The 24335-nt window shown below is 38.0% G+C and overlaps 1 protein-coding gene across 1 annotated transcript in view; it reads left to right on the top strand.

Moving 5' to 3' along the window:
* DNAJC15 (DnaJ heat shock protein family (Hsp40) member C15) overlaps nt 1-24335 on the top strand; it is a 70464-nt gene that overhangs the window by 7966 nt on the left and 38163 nt on the right. Inside the window, exon 2 of the mRNA XM_003980414.6 lies at nt 23367-23418. Coding sequence (XP_003980463.1) covers nt 23367-23418 — 52 coding nt within the window. The remainder of the gene's footprint in view (nt 1-23366; nt 23419-24335) is intronic.

Here is a 24335-nt window from a genome sequence, read left to right as displayed (position 1 = left end):
AACATGGGTTTCTCCTCAAGAGCCTTGAAAAATATCTCATTTTTCAAGAGAAGCTAGAAAGAGAGAAAACCAACTGTAGCTTATATTAAGGGGGGAAAAATAAGGGAAAATATGTTGGGATAAGATTGTGGATATACCTGAGTGGCAGGTTAAGGAACGAGTACCTTATCTATAGGCTGTTGCAGTTTTGTAGGAGCTGTGTGATCAGTAGTGGGCTTCAGGAAGATAAAGCCTAGGGCATTGTTCAAGAAGGGTAGAGGATAGAGAAGCAAGAGAAGAGGGCAAGACCAGTTAAGATTGTATTACAGTGGACAGTCCTCTGGAGTCTAGAAGCCGTAATGGCAGCTGTAATAGTGGCGGTAGCTAAATGTTTTGTACCAGGTATTAGGCTAGTTCTTTAAATGCATGAACCAATTTAGTGCATGTAATAACCCTGTGAAACGTAGATACTGTTATAATCCCCCACTGATGGATGAACGAATCAAAGCTCAAAGCAGTGAAATAATTTGCCCAGGGCCACACAGTTGATGTGTGGATGAGCTCCAAAGGTGTTCTGCTTTGTTTTCTTTTCTTTTTAATGTTTATTTATTTTTGAGAGAGAGCCAGAGCATGAGCAGGAGGGGGGCAGAGAGCGAGGGAGACACAGAATCCGAAGCAGTCTCCAGGCTCTGAGCTGTCAGCACCGAGCCCGACATGAGGCTCGAACTCATGAGCTGCAAGATCGTGACGTGAGCCGAAGTCAGTCGCTTAACCAACTGAGCCACCCAGGCACCCCGGAATTCTGCTTTCTTTACTCTGCTTTTACTCAAAATATATTCCATCCCCATTGCCCTTCAACCTGTCTGTGTCCTCAAGGTCTAACTAGGAAAACAGACATATTTAAATTATGTAAAACAAAGGAAATGGAATGTAGAGAGTTGGTTTTACAGGTGAAGGAGTTGTTGAGAAGATGGGATTGTGAGGCAGTGCAGAGGCTGAGAACAGGAAAAAGCCACTAGCGCTCTCCGGCTGCAGGGTCAAAAGGAAGAGGTGTTTTCATAACCACTGTTCTGTAACTAGACCGTGGGGGTCTGTGCAGGAGGGAGCTGGAGCCTCGGGACGCGGCTGCTGCGAGAGCTGCTGCTACAAGGCAGAGGAAAGGGGAGAAATACCGTGGACTTCCCTTTTTTCCCACCCTCCTGTCTCCCACCATTGAGCCCCATTCATCAGACTCAACTGGAGCCAGGTGACACAGGAGCCTGCAGGACTCAGCTCTCCTCCCAAAAGAACAGAGTAGGGAAAAGCTGGGAAATGGATCAGTGAATGCAAACAGGTCTGGGACCAACACACTCTTATCTATTTTCAGCTGTAAGGTGATTTGAATTTCACAGATGTGAGAAATTTGAAAGCATAGTCTCCTACAAGCAGTGTTACCAAACACTAGTTTATAAATGGTGTGCATTCCCTTAGCCCACAGGTCTATGTAACTCACAGCGTAAGACAGAGTATTTCAGGAACTCCATTTTCACTGTCTTATGTGCTCTGAATGTTATCTAAATGCTGTTAGGGATTCAATAAACATTATTAGCTCTCGTGAAAATCTAATCACATATAACATTTTTTTTCTTTTAAAATTAGATGTTTTTTCAACTACAGTTTTAGATTTACAGAAAAGTGAGAAGAGAGCACACAGAATATCCATGTACCCACACTCAGTTTCCCCTTTTAACATCTTGTGTTAGTATGGTACATTTCTTGTAATTAACAAGCCATTGTTGCTTCATACATTATTAACCAGAGTCCCTACTTTATTCAGAATCTCTTGGTTTTTACCTACAGCCCTTCTAATGTATTCCAGGATCTCATCCAGGAGATCACATTACATGTAGTTTTCATGTCTCTTTTGGCTCCTCTTGGCCGACAGTTTCTCAGACTTGCCTTGTTTTTGATGCGCCTGACAGATTTGAGGAATGCTATTCCGATATTTTGTAGTGCCCCTCCACTGGAATTTGTCCATATGGAAGGCACGTACTAGAAACATGATTTCTCACTATTTAGGTTCTCCTTGAACTAATCTGATGACGTAGGATTTGTCTGGTTTCTCCACTGTAAAGTTAGCTGTTTTTTCCCCTTTCCCTTCCCCTACTGGACTTTTTGGAAGGAAGTCACTATGTATGGCCTACATTTAAGGAGTAGGGAGTTATGCTTCCCCTCCTTGAGGGTGGAGTTCTTTATGAAAGTACTTGGAATTTTTCTGCACAGGAGATTTGTCTCTTCTCCCCCATTTATTTATTTATTCCATCATGTATTTATATTGGCCTGGATTCATGGATATTTATACTTTGGGTTATAACAGTATTGTTTATTTTGTTGTTTAAATTATTCTTCCTTCGGCTTGGTATCTCTTTCAGTTGGTTCCCATATACCTTTGACATACCCCATTATTGTGGAGTTTTTTTGAGCACTTCCTTACTTCTGGCACTATAAGGCGTTCTAGGCTTATTTTGTATATTTCTTGCCCCTGTCCTAGAATCAGCCATTTCTCTTAGAAGCCTTGTGTGTATAACATTTTATCTCATGGGAAACTTCATTCTGGGTCACAACTCTGGATCCTAATAGTTTCATTTTTATCCTCTTACCCAACTTGTCCCCATTTTCCTTATCTTCCTCTTGTGTAGCTGATGAAGTATGATAGTAAAAGATTTCCTTGTCTTGGAGTAAGTGGCTTTGCTTTTAGTCCACTAGAGAATGTGGCATTTCTCCTATAGCTTCAGCAATGCACTTTTTTGCTTTGTTGGTTTGGCTTTATTTTTGTTTTTCAATATCTGCCAACAGAGAGTGTCAGGGGATTGTGAAATCAGAGAGAGAGAGAGAGAGAGAGAGAGAGAGAGAGATTGATTCATCAATTGTTCTGTATTTATCATTATATTTCAAGTTTGTTATAGTTTTACCAGGTCAGTGAACAGAAGTGCCTATGTCCAGGGATATGGTAAAATATCACATATTCCTCTAAGTAATTTATTATGGTCTTCCAGAGAATAATTCCACTTCCTTTTGGTATCTCTGGAATTTCACAATAACTATCATCACCATCACAACTGAAAAAATAGTTTTGGGGGTGCCTGGGTGGCTCAGTCGGTTAAAACGTCCGACTTCTGCTCAGGTCATATTCTCCTGGTTTGTTAGTTCGAGCCCACATCCGACTTCTGCTGTCAGCGCACGGCCCACTTTGGATCTTCTGTCCTCCTCTCTCTACCCCTTCCCCCGTCATGCTGTCTCTCTCCCTCAAAAATAAATAAACATTAAAAAATTAGTTTTGTATAGCAGGCATATAGAACTGAGGAGATAAGAACTAAGCCAGCCATGAAATCAGTTACAGATGGTACTACAAACAGCACTTTTCCCCTCAAATACTGCCTACATACAATGATGTTACAGTTTTATTCACCAAAAACTTTATTACTATATAGTATTTAATAATATTTCTAAATATATGGTTTTTGTAAAATTAGTAGATTTTTAAAGAGTAGATTTATTTATTTATTTATTTATTTATTATTATTTTTTTTAATTTTTTTTTTCAACGTTTATTTATTTTTGGGACAGAGAGAGACAGAGCATGAACGGGGGAGGGGCAGAGAGAGAGGGAGACACAGAATCGGAAACAGGCTCCAGGCTCTGAGCCATCAGCCCAGAGCCCGACGCGGGGCTCGAACTCACGGACGGCGAGATCGTGACCTGGCTGAAGTCGGACACTTAACCGACTGCGCCACCCAGGCGCCCCTATTTTTTTTTTTTAAAGAGAGAGAACATGAGCAGGGGAGAGGGACAGAGGGAGGGAGAGAGAGAGAGAGAATCTTTTATTTTTATTTATTTTTTTATTTTAAAGAGAGAGCATGCAAGTAGGGGAGAGGGGCAGATGGAGAGAGAGAATCTTAAGCAGGCTCCACACTCAGCATGGAGTCTGATGCAGGGCTCGATCCTACAACCCTGCAATCATGACCTGAGCTGAAATCAAGAGTCAGACACTCAACTGACACCCCTTTTCCAATGTGTGGCTTGAACTCATGACCCTGAGATCAAGACCTGAGCTGAGATCAAGAGTCGGACGCTTAAGCGACTGAGCCACCCAGGCACCCCTGTGAAGAATTTTAAATAGAAGTTTTAAAAAAGGCTCTGAATTGATACCCAGTTTGTATATTCCTTTAACTGATTCAGGGTAGCCCGTTTCAGCCTTTCCCTCCATTCTGGAAAACTTGTACTATTCTATTTAAACTACATGGAATATCATGTAGTTTAGAACTGTTGACTCATTCATTCTCATTTCTAAGTGTCAACACATCTATTTCTTTTTTTTTAATTTTTAAAAAATATTTATTTTTGAGAGAGAGAGACAGAGAGAGAGAGAGAGAGAGAGAGAGAGAGAGAGAGAGAGAGAGAGAGAGAAGGGTAGGGGCAGAGAGAGAGGGAGACACAGAATCTGAAGCAGGCTCCAGGCTCTGAGCTGTCAGCACAGAGCCCAATGCAGGGCTTGAACTCAAAAACCGTGAGATCATGACCTGAGCTAAAGTTGGATGCTTAACCAACTGAGCCACCCAGGTGCCCCTAACACATCTATTTCTGATAATAAAGTTGTCTATATTGGTATCATAGAGTTTTTGACTCTGAGATTTTGTAGAGGATTACTTTTTCACTTTTGGGGGCGCCTGGGTGGTTCAGTTGTTAAGCATCTGACTTCAGCTCAGGTCGTGATCTCATATTTCGTGAGTTTGAGCCCTTTGTTGGGCTCTGTGCTAACAGCTCAGAGCCTGGAGCCTGGTTCGGATTCTGTGTCTCCCTCTCTCTCTGTCCCACCCCCACTCACACTCTGTCTCTCTCTCTCAAAAATAAACATTAAGGGGCGCCTGGGTGGTGCAGTCGGTTAAGCGTCCGACTTCAGCCAGGTCACGATCTCGCGGTCCGTGAGTTCGAGCCCCGCGTCCGGCTCTGGGCTGATGGCTCAGAGCCTGGAGCCTGTTTCCGATTCTGTGTCTCCCTCTCTCGCTGCCCCTGCCCCGTTCATGCTCTGTCTCTCTCTGTCCCAAAAATAAATAAACGTTGAAAAAAAAAATTAAAAAAAAAATAAACATTAAAAATAAATAAAGGAGGTTTTTTTTTTTTAATTCACTTTCGGCCAGTACAAGTTTTTTCCAGATTTGTTTGCCCCAAAACACTGCCTCTTAATCTTTTCAAATGTAAGTTCTTTTATAAAATGAAAAATTTCATACCTGTCTCCTCCTGCTTCCATAATATTAGTAATATTTTCTATTTTTATTCATTGCATGTATGAAAAGAAGATAAAACTGTATGATACGCATGAATGTACTGAGTGCATGATGTGCATGCAAATGGTTAAGGAGGAAGTAAACTAACAGTTAATGTCTGCTAAGTACTAAACACTGTGATTACATTGTCCCATTTCTCATCATAACCCTGTGAAGTTAGATGCTACTTTTCTTACATATAAGAAAACCGAGGACCAAAGAGTTCTCAAGGTCATATAGCTAGTAAGTGGCAGGACTAGAATATGAAACCAATTTTGACTTTGGAAGTCCTTGACTTTTTCACTAAATTAGATTGCTGCTTCATCATTTAGATATCGGAAATTGATGAAATCCAACTCCAAGAAATGATTTATAGCCCTGATATTTGTGGTAATTTTCAGAGTCTTCAGATGCTTCAGGATAGTTTAAAATTCTTAAACCTTGAAGCAGAGTTAATTTTATCTCACCTTAACTCAGAAAGGAAGAAAAGAATACTGTGTAATGAAATTTAAGCTGTGAGTATTACCACTCTAAGAAATTGTTGCCTAAAGTAAAATAGGTTCTTGTAAGGGAGTAAAAGTAGCTTTTAGAAAGTGGCATGATTTGCCAAGCAAGAAGAATAAGCAAAGCTACAGAGTGTTGCAGGTAAGGTGTACATCAGGTGTAATCTAAGAGTTTAGGGAGTACTTGCCCAGGGCCTCTAAAGTCAGTGTAATAAAAGCTTGTAGGAGTGCATGATAGAGAAGAGGCCAGCTAGAGATTCAGCAAGATCATTTTTATGCTCAGGGTGCAAACTTAAGTGCAAGGATAAAAAGGGAGATGCCAGAGATCAGTGCATTTGTTTTTATTGGAGAGTGCCAGGAAGAATTTGTTTTTAAAGTTTATTTGTAAGTAGATAGGTCAGTGCATGTTTTACATATGCACTAATTTATTTAATTATCCCCTGTTGTTGGGTATTCTAATTGTTTCCAACTTTTTATATTATGAATAGTGCAGTTATAAATATTCTCATATATAAGTTTTTATGCACCTCTCTGATTATTTTCTTAGTGTAATTTTTTCTAATTGTAGTTACTGAGCCTAGTGTCTTGCATATATTTAAGGCTGTTGATTCCTATGCTGAAATTACTTTCAAGACAGATTGTCCCCATTTGCATTCCCAGCATCAGTTCATGAGATTGTTCATTGAGTTACTCCCTCAACAACTTGTATGACTTTCAGTTGTTGGCTAAATTGTGTGCCTTTCATTAGTACTGGTCTTTATACTGAAAGAATGACAGAGTGCCACATGTAACAATCCAGAAGAAAAGTTGAAGGAAATATGAGTAATTCCACTTATTTGCTTATTGAAGTGGTCAGTTTTATCCGCTTCCATACTTAAAAACTGAATTATTTTATATTAAATGTGAGAGTATTGAAAATACAACTTATTGGGAGTGGGTGAGGGAATATAAAATTTTGTGAAAAAATAGGGAATTATGAGGAGTAAGGGCATCAAGGACCGGTGCTAGAATCTAGTTTGGCATGAAATAATTAAATGACATTATGTTCTCTAGGTCATTAAAAAACTAATAAATAGGATAAGACATTATAAGGTGTTTGTGAATGGGTGTTGAAGTCAGATAGGGATGTTTCATTGCCTATCAGCTCACACTGGAAAGATTGACGAGTTTTTATAATCTTTTAAAAGAGCATGGCAATAATTTAAATTTTTTTTAATGTTTATTATTTATTTTTGGGAGAAATAGAGAGACAAAGTGCCAACAGGAGAGGGGCAGAGAGAAAGGGAGACACAGAATCCGAAGCAGGCTTCAGGCTCTGAGTTATCAGCACAGAGCCCAAGGTGGGGCTCGAACCCATGAAACACGAGCCGAAGTTGGATGCTTAACCGACTGAGCCACGCAGGTGCCCCATTTTTTAAAAAAAAATTTTTAATGTTTATTATTTATTTTTGAGAGAGATAGAGTGCAAGCAGGAGAGGGCATGGCAATAATTTTAAGTTGTTGCTTGAAGACATAGGGTCTTGGGGCGCCTGGGTGGCGCAGTCGGTTAAGCGTCCGACTTCAGCCAGGTCACGATCTCGCGGTCCGTGAGTTTGAGCCCCGCGTCCGGCTCTGGGCTGATGGCTCGGAGCCTGGAGCCTGTTTCCGATTCTGTGTCTCCCTCTCTCTCTGCCCCTCCCCCGTTCATGCTCTGTCTCTCTCTGTCCCAAAAATAAATAAACATTGAAAAAAAAATTAAAAAAAAAAAAAAAGACATAGGGTCTGGTCTGGAATTAGGATACTTGTATTTTAGTCCAGGTGCAGACACTAATGACCAATGCTAAACCTTGGACAAGGAATGTCACTTTTTAGGACATCAGTGTCTTCCTCTATAAAATGTGGGTTTTTCTATGCTAGATGTTTTCTGTAATTCCTTTCAGCTCTATGATTGTGACATTGACTTACCGTATTAGTCAGAAACGACAACAAAACGTTGGACACCCTATGGAAGCTGTTGGAAATAAAGCAAAACAGAAACATATCTTTTTGTAAAAAAGTATGGTGTCTCTATATCTGGAATAATTTGTGTATTTCTGCTTGTACCTTTTAAAACAGTCAAATAGAAATGGAAATTTTCCAGGGGTGCCTGGGTGGCTCAGTGAGTAAAGTGTCTGACTTCGGCTCAGGTCATGATCTTACAGTTTGTGGGTTCGAACCCCACGTCAGGTTCTGGGCTGACAGCTCAGAGCCTGGAAGCTGCTTCAGATTCTGTGTCTTCTCTCTCTCTGCCCATCCCCCACTCGTGCTCTGTCTCTCTTGCTCTCAAAAATAAATAATAAACATGGAAAAAACATTTTGATTTTTTTCCTTTTTAAATATATATTTATTTATTTATTTATTTATTTATTTATTTTCAATATATGAAATTTATTGTCAAATTGATTTCCATACAACACCCAGCGCTCATCCCAAAAGGTGCCCTCCTCAATACCCATCCCCCACCCTCTCCTCCCTCCCACCCCCCATCAACCCTCAGTTTGTTCTCAGTTGAAAAAAACATTTTTAAAGAGAAATGGAAACTTGCCAGAAAGAGATGTATTGAGGGAAGAAGTATGTATTGAGTGTGGAGGTGTGGGGAAGGGAAAGCTCATTTGAAGAAAGGCAAAATTTGTTTAGAACTGTAATTCAAGGATAGTTTAGAACTCTTAATTCAGCACATCATTGGACATGGAAATAATTTAATAAAAGTACAGGAATAAAATGGTAAAGGATATCCATTGGATAAAAAAGTCTCAGTCCTCCAAATTTTAGAAAACAGAACTGAGGATACTCCTTAAACATAAAAGAGATCAATTTAGGGCCAGCAAATTAAATAGCAGTGATGAACAAGTTAAAGTAACTCTTAGACCTAAATGAACCTTGAAGTGCCCAGAAGACCCAGCTTTTGAGAAGAGGTATATCTGAAGCTTCAGATCAAAGAACACATTTCAGAAGTTGTATTTATAGATTTGATGTGTTTAACATCAAGAGCTACAAAGGAAGAATACAGAGCCTATGATAGTTATTACTTTTTAATAGGTATTTTCCAAATGCTGTGGTTATTTTTCAGTATCATTCTGAGTTAGCTTTCTGATCAGAATTTTGCTTCAAAAGTCTTGTCTGTTTTTGGTCTGTCTGCTTAATCTTGAGATGATTCCATATTGTTAAATAGATGGAAGGTTGACTTTATGTTTTATGAGTTGTCTGATCTAATCTGTTTAAAATATTCCATAGGTAACTAGTCTAATCTGTATTTAACATTTTATAGATATTTAATATATTCTATAGATGATCCCTGCCCTCTATCACACATACACATTCACTTGGGATGACCAAAGGTCACAATGAGTTAAGGGCAGAACCCTAGTCAGAAGTCAGGTTTCCCAGCTTCTAACCTTTATTTTGTCTCTATACCTTCCCTTTTTCCTCTTTGGCCTAACCTTGACTGTGTCCTTCAGCTTTATCTGGACTCTTCTCAGAAGCCATCTATTGCCCAGAAGCAGAGTACTCAATCAGCTGGCCATCTGTCTGTCTAACCATCTGTCCCCATATACATCCATCCTGTCAACTAACTACTAGCTTATTTAGCCCATACTATATTTGGGGAATATAAAGATGAATAAAGCCTACTTTTTGCTCTCTAGAGGCTCATGATTTAGTAAGGGAGACAATTCTGGGATCACAATGGAGAAATAAACTGGGAGATAGAGAGGTGGTATTGATGTTGGAATAGGGGAGATTCCAATGACATTGATTTCTTTCATATTTGAGAGTTTACTTGATCTTGCTGCCTGTCTAGAGTAGTTCCATTTTTCTTCTTTCCTGTTTAGTAGCTGAAAAGCCATGTTCGCAACACTCTTCTCTGTTAGGGATAAGGATTGATCATATCACCTTTTCGTGAAGGGTGGTGACATAGAAGGGCAGGGACTAGTGGAGTCAGTGAGGGTAGTGGGGATATGACTCAGGTACCTCTGCTCCCTTGCTCACAGCCAGCAGCTTCAGAGGAGAGAGAACTTATTTTAATAAAAAGTGCCGTGTTCTGGATACAGGGTTGGGACCAGCTCCTACGGAAACTGTGTAAGAGTAGGTACAGGTTTCTTATTGGCAGCCTCTGTCAAATATCTGCAAAAGCCCTCTTTCAGCCTCTCAATTCCATTGCTCCCTACTACATCAACGAAAATGAAATAAAGATATTAAAATGAAGTCTTCCCCTCTCAAGTTATATCTAGTGTTAAAGTGAAAGTTTTCACAAAATTTCTAATTCCAATTACTATATGATTATAATTTTATACGCATGGAATAGTTTTTAGTTAGTGCATCCTTGTTCCAAAATTTATTGATGAACTGTGTTAACACTGGCAAAGTATGTGTACTAGATTATTCTTAGCGCTCTGGTTATCTCAGTATAATTGTATAAAGCGGTGGATCTTAACTTCGATGTTCCCACATATTAATATAGCAACACGAGAAAATGGATGGGGTTTACAACCATGTGCTTTTGCAAGTAGCCTAGAGCATGCTTTATATGTGGTCCATAATCTGACGTAAAATCTGAGCCTAAGAATGGAAGTGTCCTATGCATCAACTTTTGAGAATCATTGACAACTAGTATTGGCATACCTTTATTATCCAAGAAGTATTTCTAGCTAAAAATCTAGTAAGTTTTAAAAGGAATTAAATATACTTATGGATAAATAAAATAATGAAAGCAAACTAGTAAAATTTGAAGGCATGCATGGTTTAAGATTGTGAATCAGTTTGTAACCTTTGTGAGGTTAGTTTCTCTAACTGAAACTTACTGATCTGTTTCTCTATCCCTACTGCAGTGTCTGGTCTGTAGTAGGCACCCAGATTAAATGTTTAAATGTTGATTTAATTAGTGAATAATATATGAATCAAGGGCATATGCCTAAAAGCTTTATTTTCTGGTCCTAAAGCAGAAATCTGTATCAGTCAGGATTTTCCAGAAAACAGAACCAAGTAGTATGTATTATTTACCTATTTATTTATTTTGATGATTTGGCGTAAATAGTTATGTGGACTGGCAAGTCTAAAATTTGTAGGGCGGGCCTGCAGGCTGGAAACTTTCAGACGGCAGCTTATTCTTGAGGCAGAATTTCTGCTTCCTTAGGGAAACCTCAGTTTTGTTCTTAGTGCCTTTCAGCTGATTGTGTGAGGCCCACCAATATTATCAAAGATAAATTTCTTTAAAGATAATACGCACTAGCCACAGGTATGAAATACCTACACAATAGTGTTTAAATGACTGACGTAGCCAAATGGACATATGAAATGAACCATCACAGTGTCTTTAGGTTTAAGGACATGAAACCAAATGTACAGCCTGGTTTGGCAAACCTGTGATGAGCCCAGGAGCTCTTTGTGCTCTCTGAGGCATCCAGGGCTAGGTTGATACCGGGGCAGGATTTTGACAAGCTATGTTGAATGTGAAAAAGAAAGCTGCTTATCTTATTAGGAAAAGGGGAGATAAGGTTTACATCAGTGGGTCACTGAAGAAATGCAAAATAGTACTTGAAGACTGTTCTTAAGAAATCACTATTTACAGCAAGGATTTCAGTTTGGGGATTTTAATTATATTAGAAAGTGGAGAAATACTCAATTGGACCATGCCTGAGTTTTGTTTCTTAACTATGTTTGACTTTTGGCTTTGTTTTGTTTTATTGTTTTGCTTTGTTTTTGTTTTGCCCTTTGATTTACTATGTAGTCTTGTATAAATTAATGCTTGTATATAGTTAAAAATAAATCAAGTGACTTAAAAAATTTTTTTAATGTTTTATTTAATTTATTTTTATTTATTTATTTTTAACGTTTATTTATTTTTGAGACAGAGAGACAGAGCATGAACGGGGGAGGGTCAGAGAGAGAGGGAGACACAGAATCTGAAACAGGCTTCAGCACAGAGCTGAAGCTGTCAGCACAGAGCCCTATGCAGGGCTCGAACTTACAGACTGCGAGATCATGACCTGAGCTGAAGTCGGACGCTCAACTGACTGAGCCACCCAGGCGCCGCAAAATATGTTTTTATTTTATTTTTGAGAGAGAGAGAGAGAGAGAGAGAGAGGAAAGGAGGGTCAGAGAGAGAGGGAGACACAGAATCTGAAGCAGGCTCCAGGCTCTGAGCTCTCAGCACAGAGCTGGATGCGAGTCTCGAACCCATGAACCGCGAGATCATGACCTGAGCTGAAGTTGGATGCTTAACCGACTGAGCCACCCATGCGCCCCTCAAGTGACCTTAAAGTGGAGGAAATACAGATGTAGTTAGTTTTGCCTTCGCTTTTTACGTAATTTAAGATTTTCAGGGGAATTGGTATTTTGAGAGAGGTTCAAGAGTGTTTGCTTTTGACAATGGCTGGTAAAGGCAGGTAGATTAATGTGGACTAGTCCAATTTAGATATGATAGTCTGTGAAATTCATGTCAGCTTGAAGATTTTAGGGAAGGGTAATTGTAAAAATTATCTTCCTAATGTCATTTTATCATGACTGACATTTTTTCTTGAATGTCAATTCTCTTCCTCTCTTTCTTTTGATCTGAATGTGCAATACTTCTTTCCCAAATTCTACTGATTTGCCAGCAGTCTTTCTTGTTTCCTCTCTTTTTTCTTTTCCACTTATGTTGTCTAAATTCAAAGAGCTTTCTTTGTAGAAATTGAACCAAATAATAAGGCAGCATAAAACTCTGAGTTCAGCAGAAAGTGATTTGCTTGTGATTAACCCTTGAGAATTGAGAGTCACTGCAAGATAACAAAGAAAGAGTGTTTTTTGATACAACTTGCTCATTCTTCTTTTCCAATCGTAGACGAGACCTTTTTTTTTTTTCTCTCCAGTTGTTATGAATTCACATACTGCTTTGGTTGGGCTTTATGTGTTACACTTATCATGGCATGCTTTTAGAAAAATAAGTACCAAAAGAGAGCTTATGGCCTCCCTTTCCTCTGACTGCAGTCCTGTCACAGACTTTACTCTCAGCAAAAAGGGAACCCATTTTCCAGTTGTTTAAGGCAAATAACCTTGACATCTCTTCTTACCCCCCAGCTTTATTGAGGTATAATTGACACATAAAAATTGTTTACATGTAAGGTATACATGCAATTTGATACACATTGTGAAATGATTACCACAATCAAACTAATTAACACATACATCACCTCACATTGTGTGTGTGGATATGTCTGGTGAGACACTCAAAGACCTACTCTTAGCAAAGTCAAGTGTAAAACTTAACTCATCTTATAACTAAAAATTTGACCAACATCACCCCCATTTCTCCTACCCCCAGCCTGGCAATCACTGTTCTAGTCTGCTTCTGTGAGATCTTACAGTTTTGTCTTTCTGTGTCTGGCTTATTTCACTTTGCATAATGCCCTTAAGGCCCATCCACGTTGTTGGCAAATGTTAGAATTTCCTTCTTTTTTGTGGGTAATATCCCTTGTATATATACATATTTTCTTTATCCATTCATCTGTCAGTAGACACGGTTTCTTTCATACAGTCTCTCAACAAATCTTAATGCCTTTATCTTGAAAGTATATCCAGAATCTGACCCCTGCCCCCCTCCGGCTCCGTCACTAATCACTTTGGTCCCAGCAACCATTATCTCTTGGATATTTTAATAGGCTCCTAACGCATCTCCATACCTATGGCTTTGACATTCTATTCTTAACATGACAACTAGTGGTCATTTTACAGTTCTAACTAAGATAATGTTAGGCCTCTTCTCAAAACGATCAAGTCTCCTATCACTCAGAGAGAAGTTAAAGTTTTTATGTTGATCCTTAAGGCCTGACATGAGCTGTTCCCCATGTTATCTTCTGATCTCATTACCTTTTCCTCCCCCCCCCTTCCCCCTCCCACGTTCTGCTCTGTGTACCCTGGCCTTCTGGTATTCCTCAGGCACACTAGGTATACCCCTGCTTTGGGGCCTTCAAACTTGTTCCACCTGCCCAGTGATCTATCTTCCTTAAATATTGGCATGGCTTCTTGACTTCCTTCAGTTTTATTTTTGTTTTTTTCCAAAAATCACGTTTTCAGTGAATCTTTCCCTGCTTATTCTATCTAAATTTTCTGTTCTCAGTATATAAATACACATCCTTGTCTTTACCTGCTTAATATTCTCCATAGCACATAACACTTTCTATTGTCTCTTTTCCTGATTTATATTGTTTAATGTCTATTTCTTGTGCTAAAATGTAGCTTCAGAAGGATAAGGATTTTGTCTGATAAATCATCAGGACTTAGAATTGTGACTGGCATATAATATCGTAGGCACTCACTGAGTATTTATTGAAATCAGTCAACCAGTCAGAGATGAGAGATGGCCTCCAAATAGCTACTTGAAAAATATCTAACTCTTTTATTGGGAGTTTCTTTATTTTTCTTTGTGTAACAACTCAATCATTTCTTCATGTTTTCCTATATGGACCTGTGGATTATCTTCACTTACGTAATGAAATTTACTGACGTACGACTTTTTACTTCATTTTCTTGGTCATCCATGAGACTTTTGGATATGTATGTATCTGGTCCAGGATGTTTAGAGACATGATTATGTGTTATTTTCTTAATTAAATGTGACTGTCCTTGTCCATTATATTTTCCTATTTCAAATAAAATTCTGTTCAGTAGCAGACTCCAATGTAGTATACAAATCATACAAACTCCAAAAGGCATCTGGATAGTGGGGAACCTTCTTAAGGTCATTTTTATCTCATTATACAAGTTTTTGAAAACCTATTATGTACTGGATACTTTGTTAGATTTTAGAAATGCAAAGAGATAAACAGTCCCTACTTAGGAGGGGTTGAGGTAGACAGATAAAACCATTATTAATAATGTATCATGTATTATAATCTGTTAAATACCGTGAGAGCACTAGTGAGGGCACTAAAGAGGTTTGCTTGGGTGAGGAGGTGAATGGGGAAAGCTTCATTGGGAGATGACTTAAAGCTATTTGTTGAGGAATAAGTAGGGATTTTCCAGGTGGACTGAGGAGAGAGGAATAGAAAGGAGTAAAAGTAAAGAAGGACTAGCAGAGATCTGCTATTGTTTGCACAGTGTGCTGGTCAGTTTTTATAATCTTGTCTCATAAATCATTTTGAGCATCCTATGACGTAGGCATTCACATTGCCATTTTATCGATGAGGAAATGGGCCCAGACAGATCAGCTTAGGGTAACAGAACTGGTAAATGTTGGTTTGGATTTTGAACCTGTTTAACTTTGAAGCCCATGTTTATCTATACATTCAGGAGTGGAATGTATGGATAATCAGGGTGGAAGATTGAGAGAGTTCATACCTGCTGCATGGATGAAAAACATGAATGAAGTCTTATTTAAAAAGTAAATATTTAGAATAGTAAAGGCAAAGAGGCATGGTATGAATTTGGGTTGAGGATGATGATGATACTGAACAGATTTGAAGGTCAGCAGACATCAGAAGCCATAATTTTCTACTAATGCCATTTAGTGTGGACATAAAACTTATCTTCAGCCAGGCTTAGCAGTCTAGGGAAAAGATTGTCTATGGTAACTCTCTAACCATTTTGAAACCAATCAATGATTTCGTTGAGAAGTTACCATTCATTGGTTTCTGCATATGCTATTATGCATATGCCTGGACATTTTAAAATTTAAAATATTCATACTTTGTGTATGGTCAAAGGTAATACTTTATGAAAAGTGAAAAACGCTTTGTGGCATTTTTCACAGATATAATCTAAAATTGTCATGAATTTTTAAGACTTAATTAAATACCATTGGCCAATATCACATACATTTGTTTTGTGTATACATATAGTCTTTGTTTTCCATGGTGACCATAATGAAATTGTTAAGAGCTGAATTTCCAAATTTGGCGCAAGTAGAATATTTTCTGTTTTCCTTATATATAGACCACTGTTCCCAAACACTAGTCTGGACCGGTTGTAAAGAATTAGTTGGTGGAATTTTTAACTGACTTGTAACTGACTTCTTTCTTAGGTGAACATTTTCCCCCCAAGTTTTAATTTAAATTCCAGTTAGTTAACATATGGTGTAATATTAGTTTCAGGTGTAGATTTTAGTGATTCATCACTTACATACAACACCTGGTGCTCATCACAAGTGCCGCCCTTAATCCCCATCACCTATGTAACCCATCCCCTTGCTCATCTCCCTTCCAGTAACCCTCAGTTTGTTCTGTATAGTTAACAGTCTGTTTCTTGGTTTGCCTCTCTCCTTTCCCATGTTCATTTTTTTAAAAGTTTGTTTGTTTGTTTATTTTTTGAGAAAGCATGAGTGCACAATCAGGGGAGGGGCAGAGAGAGAGTGGGAGACACAGAATCCAAAGCAGGCTCAGCACAGAGCTGTCAACACAGAGCCTGACTCTGGGCTCACACTCAGGAACCGGGAGATCATGACTTGAGCCGAAGTAGATACTTAACTGACTGAGCCATCCAGGTGCTCACTGCCCAGGTTCATTCGTTTTTTTTCTTAAATTCCACGTAAGTTAAATTATATGGTATTTGTATTTCTTATATGTGCACATTTTTATAGAAAGATCAGCTTCTTTAAGTATGTGCTAGCCTAATTTTGTACAGAAAAGAAAAATGTATCTAAGAATTTATTTAGATCTTCTGTATACCTAGAAAATAATAGCTGCTTTTCAAACCCATATACATCTTAATCTTCAGAGAAGATGTTTCAAAACTAAAACTTGTACAAGGCGGCTTTGTGGATATTTCTGAAAACAATAACAAAAATCCTTGTATAGCATCCATATTTACCATCTTATCTCTCCTATGTATGTATGACACCTGTGACAGTTGTAGCTAAGTCAGAGTACAGTTGTATACACATATTTCTTTTCAGTTTTTTATTTTTTTATTTTTTAAAAAAATTTTTAACGTTTATTTTTGAGACAGAGACAGAGCATGAATGGGGAGGGTCAGAGAGAAGGAAACACAGAATCTGAAACAGGCTCCAGGCTCCGAGCTGTCAACACAGAGCCTGATGTGGGGCTCGAACTCACGGACTGTTAGATCATGACCTGAGCCAAAGTCGGCCACTTAACCGACTGAGCCACCCAGGTGCCCCAGTTTTTTATTTTATTGTTTAAGTTTACTTATTTTGAGAGAGAGAGACAGCACAAGCTGGGAAGAGGCAGAGAGAGAGAGGATCCCAGGCAGGTTCCCACTCAGCGCAGAGCCCCATGTGGGGCTCGAACTCACGAACCGTGAGATCATGACCTGAGCCAAAATCAAGAGTCGGATGCTCAATCGACTGAGACACCCAGGTGCCCCTACACATCTTTCTTTTTAAAGAACAGTGCCTGATTTCTTCTATTTTCAGCACCTACTGTAATTTTCCTAAGTCAAAGAAATAACATTTCTCTAGTTTTCTGTGAAATCACAGATGTACCATGTCTAGTTGCATGAGCAATTTTAGACATTTAACCTGGTTATTGCCTAGTTGTTAGAAAATGACTGTCTTTGTGGTAGTAATGCTGTGCCTCATTCACCATTTTGCTTTTAAATTGTCTTTTCAGTGTCGTTTTTGTTGTTCTGTTACTGGCAATTTAGTTTTAAAGAATCATTATTTAAAACACATTCAAAATAAAAATTGAAGTATATCGTGTGCTTGACACTGGATCAGATATGATGTTGCTTATATAAAAGAAAGAAATTAGATCCTGTTAGCCTGAGGATATAATACTGAAATTTAAGTAAATGTGAAATAGCATAGTGATAGAGCGTATGTGAAATTTTTTTTGAATAGTGGTAAATTAGAGATGTTGATGGAATTCTCTGATATTTACAGAGTTAGGCCAAATGAACCATGGGCTATTTAAACGCCCCAGTATGTTTTAGATGTTATTTTACTTTTAAAAATTAAAGTCGAATAAAGGTATTGTCAAGAATTCTGTGTGAACTACTTGCTGAGATTTCAGATTCAATCTCCTGTACTTCCTGTTTTCTACATTTGCAATTAGATAGTTTCTTTTCCCCTTTGGCGTCATTCAGATATGTGGAGGGCTGGGGGAATTTATTGTTGCCTTAGAGCTCTCTCAATTTGTGTCTGAAAAAAAATACCAATGATGTTTTAGTGCATGAAAAACTGTTACATAGCAGATAAATGTGTTTTTCTAGGAAATTGATCATATTCTTATTTTGGACCAGTTAATGTTAAAGTTTTAACTTAATTGCTTTATATCTAACAGTTTTGGTATTTCCATAGAAAACTTTGTGAGAAAGACCTATGTTCTTATTTTAGAGTCTAAGATCTGATTGTGTAAGATACATGGTATTTTTTGAAAATCTCAAGTGGAGTTCAATTTCCAAATAATATATTTTTATTTTTTATAAATGGTTTATAAATGGTTTATCGTGTAAACGATTTTAATATCAATTAATTAAAATATAATTAAAGAGGTAAATCAGTTATAGTTCTTCCAATAAGGAAGATGAGGTTGGTTTTTTTTTTTTAATATTTATTTATTTATTTATTTATTTATTTATTTTTTTTAAAGAATTTTTTTTTTTCAACGTTTATTTATTTTTGGGACAGAGAGAGACAGAGCATAAACGGGGGAGGGGCAGAGAGAGAGGGAGACACAGAATCGGAAACAGGCTCCAGGCTCTGAGCCATCAGCCCAGAGCCTGACGCGGGGCTCGAACTCCCGGACCGCGAGATCGTGACCTGGCTGAAGTCGGACGCTTAACCGACTGCGCCACCCAGGCGCCCCAAATATTTATTTATTTTTGAGAGAGAGAGAGACCAAGCGTGAGTGGAGGATGGACAAAGAAAGAGGGAGAATCCAAAGCAGGCTCCAGGTTCTGAGCTGTCAGCACAGAGGCTGACGCTGTCCTCAAACTCACAAACCATGAGATCATGACCTGAGCCGAAGCCGGACGCTCAACCGACTGAGCCACCTAGGTGCCCCAGAAAGATGAGTTTTTGATGAAAGCTGTGCACAGCTTTGTCCATTCACTGTGGGTAAATAAGATTTGACTGCAGTTTTTGGTCATATATTGAACATTCTTATCTGCGCCAGTGATCTACCTAATTTGGGTTTGGTTTCTTTTTGATTTTAAAGGTTGTAAGGCCTTTCATGTTTATCTTTCTATAAAGTTAGTCTTGAGAAACAGAGGTTAACTCTGTCATCAGTGTTATTTTTCTGGTATTATTTTGATATATTATTGTATTATTAAACTTTTCTTGTATTGTTGAATGAATGTAAAGTGAAATATATGTGGCAGGTCTTCTCATGTGCTCTAGGACCACGAAGGTAAATGATACACCCTTTTTGACCTTAGCGAGCTTATTTATTTATATATTTTTTATGGAGGTTCTCATGTTGGGCTTGTGAACTAAAGGGCTTCAGAGAAACCTTTGGATCCCTTCAAATTATGTATAAAAAATTTGCTGTGTGTACATATGTGTGGTTTTCTGGGGTGACCCATAGATTTAACCAGATTTTTAAAAGGTTCTTTGTATGTAGAAAAGCTAAAGGAGACAGAGCACATCTAACTATAAACTAGTGTAGTAAATGTTGTAATAAGCGTAAAAATAAAGGTCTTTGGGAGATTAAACGTTGGAGGCCCATCACGTTTCAGGTCCTACATAGGACTCATTTGATATGGACCTTTGCCTTGCTACATGCTATGTCTGTTGTGCATAATATAGTGACTGATGTACAGTAATTTTTGTGTCAGTGAGGGTCCTGGCAGTAATGGATGGTTTTTTTTTTTTTGAAGATAGTTTAATGAAGAGATTATTTGCAGAGGTAGGCATGGTTTAAGGTAACCAGAAATGGGTGATGAATCATCCAGGGGCTAGCAATGGTTGGGGACTGCTATCCACCCAGAGAAAGGGGCAAGAGAATGGGAATTATGTATGTTCCAGAACCCAATGAGAGTCGTGGGCATGGAAGAGGAGCTCTTTAACAGGAGCTGTGGCTGAAAAGGAAACATAACAGGAAGTAAATTGTACCATTACTTCTATCTTTTTCCACCTTTTGCTTTTCTGCTGATGCTTCCTGTTTAAGAATATGGTCTTTTGTGCACAGTTATCAATCCCACTTGGCCACATAAAAGTGGGTGCTGGGCTCAGAATACTTCCCTACCAAGAGATGAGGAGTTCACATACCCTGTGCTGGGATTACCACCTTTGTGGGATTTGTTCTGCTGAAGCATAGCCAATGGCTCTCACATATGCCCTCAGCTTTCAGTATTTCAGACTCCAGGGATGGTGTGGGGTGGAGACGGGTGAGTCCTTCTGTTGCGCCACCAGAGGGGTGGGTGTTTGTAGGCCCATTTCCCTTAGTTAGCTAGCACTGGGGGTGGGGGAGGGGGAACCCATTAGCCATAACGGACTGATGCATACAGCTGGAGCTGAACTTTGTCTTCTTTCGCGTAAGTAAAGCATTATTCAGTGCTTGACTGTGTAATGTTTTCCTTGGCAACTTTGATACCAAGATGCAACAGGCAGAAGTGTTTGGAGTCCTCTCCTGGGATTCGTCACCTGTGCCTGGTGTTCTTTTTGAAACTTCCTCTCTTTGGTAAAACCCAGACAGAAACTAGTGGGCAAGTGAGGACTTGGATAATGTGGATAAGGGGATGCAGAAGTACAGAGCAAGTCAGAGAAGGGTGGAGAATGAATCTAGAAGGACAAATGAAGAATGACAGCAGAGTGCTTAATACTTATTTGTTGAATTCAATTGAATATTGTTAAACATTTTAGATTTACATATTAAAGGGAAAAATGACCAGATGCCTAATGGTTTAATGTTTCTGATATAAATACCTCCAAATGAAAATCTCTTTGGAATTGTAGAGGCAACAATTTGTATTTTGAGTAGTTAAAATAGTAAAAGTGACACAATTATTAATCTATAAAAATGTGAAATTAGAATAACACAACTTTTTAAGACTATATTTTTCAAATATGGTTTTTTGAAATGTGAGAATTTGGATTATTTAATTTAGAGAAGACCAACTCATTTTCTAGGGCCTACCTCAAAAATTACTTCTATGAATCTTCCCTTAGACAAATTTAAGTGTTTGCAGAACACTGTTCTTTTTTCTGCTATACCACTTATATTCTATTAATAGTAGTTATTTTATTGATAATATTAAAAGCAGTTCACATTTACTGACTGTTTACTATGTGCCAACCCACTGTGTTAAGTCCTTTACATACATAATTACATTTTATCCTCACAATAACCCTAGGAAGTATAGATACTGTTGTTTCGTGCTTGAGATGCCTCACCGGACAGAAGTTCCACAAAGGCCAAAGGTCTTTATGTGCTGGTATTAATATTTCTGCAGCATTTTGTTGTTAGCATCCTCTAGGTATTCTTTTAGTTGAGTACCTTTTCATATGTTTATTAGCCATTTAGATTTTTTTCTATAAAGTCCCTGACCTTTTGCCCATGGTTCTGTTGGATTGTCTCCCTTACTAGTAATATGGAGGAATTCTGTACGTGTCTTTGGATATATGCTCATTGTCTATTATGTGTTACAAATGACTTCTCCAATTCTGTGGCAGATTTAGACTAAAGTGTTAAGAACAGGACATATCTGGTAGGCAAATATAAATATTTCTAGACAGATGAAAGACTAAACAAGGTTATAAGGAAGGAATAAATTCACACATGAAACAGTTGAGTAGTTTGTTAGGACTGAGGTTCATTAAAGTGAACCAGTGGAAGATAAGACTGGAAATTTCAAACCATACAGCCTCAGGGAAGCTTTAGAAAATGGTAAACATATACCTCAACAGAATATCCTCTTTAAATCTATACCTCCCTTCTGTTCAGGACAGACAACCTGTCTAGACAACCTGAAGGGAACTTTGGAAACTGTTTTGCCTCTCTGGGTAGCTAGCTCCTCTGCTGGGGGACAAAAATCTTTCTTTACTAGGGTGTCCAGTGTTACTGCCTGGTAAAAAAGTATATCTTAGCATTAGAACTGAGGAGGAGAACCATAGATGAACTTCCTTCATCTTGTCTATGAAGAGCTCTAGATTTCTAAGAGACAGATGCTGGATACTGAAGTTAGAGCACTCTCATAACGTCCCTCCAGGCTCAACCTCTGTCTTACTACTTCTGCACCAGTGTGAAATGAATCCATTCTGTTCCCTACTGAGGAAATTTTTTTTCTAGATGTATTTTTTAGTCTTTCCTGGATCTTACAGATTTACCTCTCACCATTAGTGAAAAACATTTCTATCGTGTCTCTCCTGAATTCTGTATCCATCAAAATTTGATTTGGCTGCAAGCGCCTAAAAATAATAGTGGCTTACAAAGATAGAATTTTATTTTTATCTTGTGTAAATAGAGGCAGTCCTGGGGTGCTATGGCGTCTCCCTGATCATCTGGGGCACAGTCTCCTTTCATTTCATTGTTTTTCCTTCTTTATCCAACATGGCTGCTCTAGGTAGAATGTCTACATTTCTAGCCGGTAAGAAGGAGGAATAGAAAAGGAGAAGGACATTTCTTCCATTCCCCAAAGGACTTCTCAGAAGTTGCATATACCACCCTGCTTATATCTTATAAGCCAGTATTTAGTTAACATAGTCATAGTCTAAGGGAGGCTTGGAAATATGTCTGACTAAAAATAGGAATTCCCGATCCGAGAGAAGAAAGGGGGAATGGATGTTGGGGTGGGGGAGCTATTGAGCTCTGTTATGTAAACCTTATCTGTTTTGATTTAAATATTTTTCTGAGATGGTAAAGGAGAAAAGCATAGAATAATATGGAGTATATAATCAATTTAAATTAGGTTTTGATCAGAATGAGCTCATAACTTTATGGATTCTAAATTCTTGGCTCTTATTTAAAAAACTTTGCATTGGTCTGTAAAGGTAGAAATAAACTAACTTTTAAATTATTCATAATTCTTACTAATTTTTGGCACTTTGACTTCTTTACTAAACATAGATCTAATGTTTTATCAAAATTTAAAATATAGCAAATGCTATTGCAAATATAAAGGAAATATGTTCCTTCTATCTTTGTAGAAGATAAATATATTTAACCACTATTAAGAATAACCTATAGAAAATATTTTAGCATAAAAGCTCTTGGGTAGAATGGATTCATATATACAGAAATTAAGTGAAATCTAGAATAATTTTAGTTTACTGAAAATTAATTTTTTTAATGTTTATTTATTTAGAAGCACAGAGATACAGAGCATGAGCAGGGGAGGGGCAGACAGAGAGGGAGACAGAGAATCTGAAGTGGGCTGCAGGCTGTTAGCTGTCAGCACAGAGCCTGATGCGGGGCTTGGACTCACGAGCCATGAGATCATGACCTGAGCCGAAGTTGGATGCTTAACCGACTGAGCCACCCAGGTGCCCCAAGTTTACTGAAGATTAGCTAATACGGTACACAGCAGGTAGAATCCCATAGACACTGCAGATTTAAAAAAAAATTGTTTTTCACAGCAGAGCTTGAGTAAAATGTAGTATTTAACATAATTATTCTCATTATTTTAAATGGTTTACTTGAAAAAAAAAGCCAGTGTAAGACTATAAGTGATAATCATTTTTTTTCCTTCACAGGCAAGAAGTTTGATAGCTGTCGGACTGGGTGTTGCAACTCTTGCCTTTGCAGGTAAGATAAGTAAAGCATACTTCTCAATAAATGTTGCAGGAGAAATATTTCCAAATAGCTTCTATAGTGATTCATGAGGATACCCTCTGTATTCTGAGGTTTGGGTTTTAAGACATTATACATTTTCATTTGTTTCTCCATTTATAGTCCCTGAACATTTGTCAGTGTAGCAAAAGCTAGACAACTGTGTAGTGAAGAAAATTAACAATAAGAAGCTAGGAAAACTAGCCCCAATAATAGTTGATCTTCATAGTATTTTTTTTTTAGTTTGAACTATAATGTACTTTAAAAACATTCTTCAGTATGAAGCAATGTAAGTGATATGGGGTTCCTCTGTTCTCCCTTGTTTTTTTGTTTGTTTATTGTTTTTTTTCTTGCAGTAAGATGTCACATTTCCTGAGCAGTCACTTTTTTTGATGAGCATAGTTATTCCCTGTAATGTATTAATTACTTCATTTTTTTTAAACACATTGATGTAATAATTTCTTCTGAAAACTTGGGAGAATTTCTTTTACTGTCCAAATCACCAAAGAATAGTTATAAAAATTTAAAGCAAAATTATTATCTCTTCCAGTTGTAAATTGGATAGCTATTTGCTAATCAGGTGTTGATCTGAGAGCATCTCTCGTTACATTTTTTGTTTTAGCATTTGTGTCTCTTAAGTTTCGTGGATTTGATTTTGTTTGTTGGATCTTCTCTTTAAGCGAAGCTACATTCCATGTGGTTATGTGGAGTTGGTAAGATCCAATTGCAAAATGGGACATAAAAGATTGTTGTTTTGTTTTGTTTTATATGATACTTAATTTCACGCAACTCTCTTAAAGCACCTTAAGCATAAACACTTAAAAATCAAGATCAGTGGTTCACATTCTCTTGGTCTTTGTGCCATCAACGTCTTGTGTCTCATCGTGATGACT

Source organism: Felis catus, chromosome A1, assembly GCF_018350175.1.
Source record: "Felis catus isolate Fca126 chromosome A1, F.catus_Fca126_mat1.0, whole genome shotgun sequence".
In the NCBI taxonomy this organism is placed as follows: Eukaryota; Metazoa; Chordata; class Mammalia; order Carnivora; family Felidae; genus Felis; species Felis catus.
Note: the sequence above shows the minus strand (reverse complement) of the source record. Positions and strands in the feature narration are given on the sequence as shown.